The 6,871-nt window shown below is 36.0% G+C and overlaps 1 protein-coding gene across 2 annotated transcripts; it reads left to right on the top strand.

Moving 5' to 3' along the window:
• The first annotated feature begins 977 nt into the window (after window positions 1-977).
• LOC131653859 (ABC transporter F family member 1) lies at window positions 978-5,617 on the top strand. 2 transcript variants are annotated; one of them, XM_058924176.1, is made up of 6 exons: window positions 978-1,113; window positions 1,219-1,440; window positions 2,868-2,941; window positions 3,042-3,252; window positions 3,344-3,578; window positions 4,241-5,617. In XM_058924176.1, the coding sequence occupies exons 2-6, from the start codon at window positions 1,237-1,239 to the stop codon at window positions 5,296-5,298; spliced, it is 1,782 nt and encodes a 593-aa protein (XP_058780159.1). In that variant the 5' UTR covers window positions 978-1,113; window positions 1,219-1,236; the 3' UTR covers window positions 5,299-5,617. The 2 variants fall into 2 exon arrangements, with proteins under 2 accessions (XP_058780159.1, XP_058780160.1); XM_058924177.1 differs by lacking the exon at window positions 978-1,113 and adding an exon at window positions 2,586-2,727 and having other exon boundaries at window positions 1,310-1,440.
• Window positions 5,618-6,871: the final 1,254 nt, after the last annotated feature.

Raw genomic sequence — 6,871 nt, 5'->3', positions numbered from 1 at the left:
CTTAATTCCTCACCAAAACCACGTGTCATCACAAAACTCCATAAGTTAATTAATTAATTAAATACTCTAATTAATCTGGGGAGTTACAAATGTTCTTAGTAAAATAGAACAAAAGCGTTTCTTTAGAAAAGTGAATGAAAGCTTGAAAAATAAAGGGTTGCGAAAACTTTCAAATATTCAACTCACCCTATTTATGGACCAGCCAAGAGTTCAATGGATCAAGGCCCACTCTATTTGATCCGAATATAAAACGATTCACATGTGATGAGAAGATATATCGAATCTCACTTTACATGGATAATCTCTGATCTTCAATTTCTCTTTACTAATATTGAATCTTAAACTGACTTGAGTATTGAAGTGGTAACCATGCAGTGACCATCCCATACATGCGCAGGCGTCAGCCCCCATACATGGTCTTACGACTTTGCGGAGACTTGTGTTTTTGGTAAACAGTCGCCCGGACCTAAGGTTGCGAAATTCCTTGTCGGGTAAGTTCCAACCCGCGCGAAAGGCGTAACGATCTAGGCACTGTCTCAGAGAGAGACTCTGTGAAATAAATATGTCTGTGAAAATGCAAACTACCTACACCAGGACAGAAAGATCCTATGAAGCTTCATTGTTCCTTGGGATTGGCTTTGGGCTTTTCCTGCACATCTTAGGTGGAAGGCAAAGAAGGCCCCCTTCCAGTGGGCTCGAGCCATTAGTGAGATACCACTATGAAAGAGCTAGAATTCTAACCTTGTGCCAAAGTACAAACTAAAGGACAATCTCAGGTAGACAGTTTTTATAGGGCGTAGGCCTCCCAAAAGATAACGGAGGCGTGCAAAGATTTCCTTGGGCAAGACGGAGATGGGCCCTCGAGTGTATATATATATATATATTCTTTTTCAATTTTTTGTTGACCGATGTATGTATATGTTCTCTAGAACATTCTTTAGTATTTTTTTCCCAACATCAAACGCACAAGAGACACGTGGAAGCTGACACTTCTATATATTCCAAACTTCACCTCTACAAACACGAAGAAATCTCAAAAAAAAAATCCAAACCCCTGTTATTTCATCTCCACTTCACTAGATCCATCTCTTCTTCTCACGTACCCGATTCCAGGTTTGCATTTCATTTTTCTCTGAGATTTTTTTCAGCTTAATTCAAACGCGCGTTTTCAAATTTCTACTTATTTCTCTAATAAAAACTGATTGTTTCCATGCACAGAGATTTCAGAGATTGAAAATGGTGTCTGAGGCAAGCAAGAAGAAGGCTGCCCAGAAGAAGGCCGCCGCTGCCGCTAAGAGAGGAGGCAAGGTTGCTGCTTCAGCGAAAACGGCTTCGGTGAAAGCGGTTGAGAGTGTTGCCAACGGAATTGGGGATATTCAGATATCTGATCGGACATGCACCGGTGTTCTCTGTTCTCATCCTCTTTCCAGAGATATTAGGGTGAGCAATAACTGATCATCGTGCAGTGATACTGATTAATTTAATTTTGATTAATTTATCTTTAATTGATTGCTACTGAAAAAGCTACTGTACAGTGTTTTGATTTTGTTGATTTGGTTGTTGTGTTTGATATGTTGAGGGAAAGATGCATGTAGGGTTAGTTTAGTTCTTTGTAGAGTTAATAATTAAAAGTGATTAATTTAAATATTGAGTTTGAACAGTAAGATAATGAACAGAGTTGATTTAGATGAAAGAAAGAATTTGGTTTAGGAAGAGTGAGACGAAAGTAATGCACTTAGTGGTAGCTGAATGGTTTTGTTACTTTGAAGTTTGATGGTTATGCATTTTGCCCTGTTTAGGGTAGCTTTATTTTGAAACAATCTGATTTTGATTATATTTAGGGAATGTTTGGATTGATAGAATGGTACGGAATGGAACGGAATGCATTTGACATGAAGTTCCATTGTTTGCATAAATTAAAATCGGATGGAGCATAATGGAGAATGGAATGGAACGAAGAATTTACCTTGCCCTATCATAAAATACCCAAACGATGGAATGAAATCTTTATTCCGCTCCATTCCCCTCCCCTCGGCTCCTTTCCATTCCGCCCAATTCATTTCACGATGTCCAAATATTGATATTTGGTTGTTTGGATCATTTAAAATCAGATGGAGCGGAGTGGAATGAAATGGTATGGATTCCATTCTATTCCATCTCTTATCATTATATTTCTTTCTCTTTGATTTGGGAGGAATGAAAAGTTTGTCTTGTTCCATCCTAAAATTTCCAAACAATTGAATGGAATCTTCATTCCGCTCCACTCCGTTCATTTTATGATATTCAAACATAGCCATTAGTTTGATTATTTTGATTTAGGCTCAACCAGTGAGTTTATGAGTTTGGTTTGATTATTTTTTCCTTGGCCTTTCAATTGAAAAAGTATTCATGTCTTGGTTCTTTAATTGAAATTGTTTTGGCTTACTTTTGCATTCATATATTGCATTGTACCTTAAAAAAAAAAAAAGATAAATGGATAATCTACACAGAACCTACATTAATTATTAATCCATATTTTCGGAAACTGGAGTAAACATTCTCAATTTAGATAGTCAGTAGTCTTACTTTTAAACTATTGTTCTTAGCATGGGTGCCCGCTTGTATTTGAACACCTAGCTGAGCAGTTGGGCCGGTAGCAATGACATTCTACCATGTAGCCCAGATCAAAATCTCGATTCTCCTTTGTGAATGTACACCTACCTAGTACCTACTATGAATCCTTCAGAGGTAGGTGATATTTCATTATTGAGCAATAAGAAGGATATTTCTGCCATCTAATTACCAATACATTTAACTGTCCATGCATTTAAGATGATTAGTGTTGTATTGTATTGACCTTTGGTTTATGCTGAAATCTGAATATACAGATAGAATCTCTGTCAGTTACCTTCCATGGACATGATCTTATAGTTGATTCTGAATTGGAGCTAAATTATGGAAGGTTTGTCATTAATATTTATTTGTTCTGACTTTTGAATAGGATGCTATTGATTATAATTGTATATTTGTTGGTGATTGTGTTTTCTTTAACTTCTTTTCAGACGTTATGGTTTGCTTGGATTAAATGGTTGTGGGAAATCTACCCTACTTACAGCAATAGGGTTACGTGAACTTCCTATTCCTGAGCACATGGATATTTATCACCTTAGCCGGGAAATTGAAGCCTCTGACATGTCTGCATTGGAGGCTGTCATTAGCTGTGACGAGGAAAGGTTGAGATTGGAGAAAGAAGCTGAAATTCTGGGTGCACAGGTATGTTTAAGTACTACGACATCTGAACTTTTTTGCTCAACGATGTTTTGCTTTTAAAGATGACTCCATGCTTGATTAATTTCTGTTCCAGGATGATGGCGGTGGTGAAGCACTTGAACGAGTTTATGAGCGACTGGAAGCTATGGATGCATCAACAGCAGAAAAGCGTGCTGCTGAAATTTTATTTGGTCTTGGTTTCAACAAAGAGATGCAGGCAAAGAAGACACGTGATTTTTCTGGTGGATGGAGAATGAGGATTGCTTTAGCACGAGCCCTATTTATGAACCCAACCATTCTTCTTCTTGATGAACCAACCAATCACCTTGGTATCCCTCCTCCCTGAAATAAGTAACTCTTTTATTTGTGATTGAAATATCATTATTACCTTGTTTTGTGCATTGATTTCCATGTGATGATTTTCTTCATGAGCTTGTCATTTTGAATCGAAGCTCCTGAGTATTCTTTATATGTTGTTTCACTTCAATTATGCCTATCAAATAGAAGACCTGGATATTATTGAGTCCTAGTTCTAGTTTGTCGGTTGGGTAGGCTTTAATGTAGTTTTGAGTATAGTTTTCTTGGTGTCTGCTTTGATAAAGCATTCGGTAGGATTTCATCTAGACAGGAGAATATATATTTTGATGCCTTATACCATCATTGTTATTCTGTGAATGCTATATCCATTTACTTGCACCTTGTAATTCTTTGATCATTTTTTGCTATGCGTCTCTGCTTTCTACATTACCATCTCACTTTATGGGTGTGACATGTTTCCTAAGACTACTGATATAATATTAACTTGGGTAGTTATGGGTGTCACTTTTTAGTTATGCTTTCATATGAAATTCAATCTATTTGCTTTTCTGTTTCTCTCCGATAGCTGTGCGATGTTTTTTGCTATTCATTTTTATACCATCTGTCCTTACGTTATAATTTTTAGTCTTACATTATGGCTGCATTCATATTACTCTTTTGAAAACGTTTGCAGATTTGGAAGCATGTGTGTGGCTGGAGGAGAATTTGAAGAAGTTTGACCGCATTCTGGTTGTGATTTCACACTCCCAGGATTTCCTTAATGGTGTCTGCACAAATATCATCCACATGCAAAGCAAAAAGCTGAAGTTCTATACTGGTAATTATGATCAATATGTTCAGACTCGTGCTGAACTGGAAGAGAACCAGATGAAGCAGTATAGATGGGAGCAGGAGCAGATCGCCTCAATGAAGGAATACATTGCTCGATTTGGCCATGGATCAGCAAAACTAGCTCGTCAAGCTCAGAGTAAAGAGAAGACTCTTGCAAAAATGGAGCGCGGTGGACTTACAGAGAAGGTGGTAAGAGACAAGATTTTAGTTTTCCGCTTCGTTGATGTGGGTAAACTTCCCCCACCCGTCCTCCAGTTTGTGGAGGTGACGTTTGGATACACTCCCGATAATCTTATCTACAAGAGCATCGACTTTGGGGTTGACTTAGACTCCAGAATTGCTTTGGTTGGACCTAATGGAGCTGGAAAGAGCACATTCCTAAAGCTCATAACCGGTGATTTGGTTCCCTTAGATGGCATGGTTCGTCGTCATAACCACCTTCGCATTGCACAATTTCACCAGCACTTGACTGAAAAGCTAGACCTGGAACTGTCTGCCCTTCAATTTATGATTAAAGAATACCCTGGAAATGAAGAAGAGAGAATGAGAGCAGCTATTGGGAAGTTCGGATTGTCGGGTAAAGCACAGGTGATGCCTATGAGAAATTTATCAGACGGACAAAGGAGTCGCGTGATCTTTGCATGGTTAGCCTACAGACAACCTCACTTGCTTCTCTTAGACGAGCCAACTAATCATTTAGATATCGAGACAATCGACTCTTTAGCCGAGGCACTGAATGAATGGGATGGTGGCCTGGTACTTGTTAGTCATGATTTTAGGCTCATAAATCAGGTAGCTCATGAGATATGGGTCTGTGCTGATCAAACTGTGACCAGATGGGAAGGTGACATTATGGATTTCAAGCAGCATTTAAAGGCAAAGGCAGGTTTAGCTGACTGAAAAAATAGTGTCTGTGATACAGTATTGTCCAATATGTCACTACATCTGAAATATGTGTTGGTATTTCAATCTCTGGTCCTTATCAATTTGGTTGCTTGGATGCTGACCAACTTAATATATGGATAATGGAATGGTAGATGTTATGTTACATTTTTGTTGATCTACTAGTTGTACACGACTTGTTTTATGAGATGATATGTTGTGATGACTTGTTTTATTAGATGATATGTTCTGATGTTAACGAATAGTCAATTTTTTTTACTATTCTTCTCATTATAATGAGACAAACCTGAATGGAGAAAAGTAATATTATTATTAACTTAGTTTATACAAAGGTTTGCAACTTTATATAGGATAGTGGACTAACAGAACTACCTAGTGAGAATTACTACATAATAGGGAGAAATAATACCTATAATAACTCTTAACAAACTAAAATTAATTAACATTTAAATAAAATAGAAAAATAATGGCCAAGTCATAAAAGATTATTAGCAATGTGGATTGCACTTATATTGTCATAAAATATTGAGATGGGCTGCTTGTGTTGGGATGTCCAGGTCTGTCAGCAGCTATTATCAACAAATAAATTCAGCCATATTGTTGCTTACTTTTCTTTTTTTTATAGCGGATTAGAGAGGAATCTAAATAAAAGCAAAATTTATCAGAACTGATTAGAAAGGAATCTAAATAAAAATTAAATTTAGCAGAAGTTTGTTAGGGTGAGGTAGGAATTCTTTTTTAACAGAAGTTCAAGAAAGGTAAAGTTTGTATTCACGCATCGGTTAAATTTGGTTTTAAGAGAATTTGATGTCTAAACTGAAAAGAAATATACATATTGGTTTGGGATACACGGATTAGTTTGTATTGAATTAGTAAATTTTTCGATAAAGTCCGAACTAAACTAAGGGTACGTTTGGATTGATGAAATAGAATGGAGCGGAATCATGTTATATTCTATTGTTTGATTTTATAAAAAATGAATGGAATGGAATGTGATGAAACTCATTTAATCAAATACCACTCGTTTAGTTCATTTTTCATTCTACTCAAATTGGGGTGTATCCAATGGAATAGAATAAATTAATAACACAATTTTAATTTTGTCTTTCAAAATTTTACATTAATCATATTAATGTTAAAGTAAAGGATAAAAATGAAATAAAAATATTATAATGATTTCCGCTCCGTCCAATTTCCAAACAGTAGAATGAAATATTAGTTTCACTCCAAACAATGGAGTGGAATTTATGTTCTGTTCCGTTCCATTTTGCTCCATTATATTTCATTTCGCTCCGCTCCGTTCTATTAGTTTTTAATTATCCGAGTTCATTTCGCTCCGCTCCGTTCTATTAGTTTTTAATTATCCGAGCAGATTCTAAGAAAACGGATTTGTTTGATTTGGATTGATTCGGGTATATTAAAAAAGTATAAAAATATTTTAATAAAACTTCAGGACAATTAATTTTTCATAATACTTTAAAATAAAAAATTATAATATTTATAGTGTTCAATTATAAACACTAGATTGACGATATTTTCATAATAGATAAAAAAATATGTAACTGAAAAA

The sequence above is a fragment of the Vicia villosa genome, linkage group LG2 (genome assembly GCF_029867415.1).
Source record: "Vicia villosa cultivar HV-30 ecotype Madison, WI linkage group LG2, Vvil1.0, whole genome shotgun sequence".
Taxonomy (NCBI): Eukaryota; Viridiplantae; Streptophyta; class Magnoliopsida; order Fabales; family Fabaceae; genus Vicia; species Vicia villosa.
This window is presented reverse-complemented; position numbering and strand designations above follow the sequence as displayed.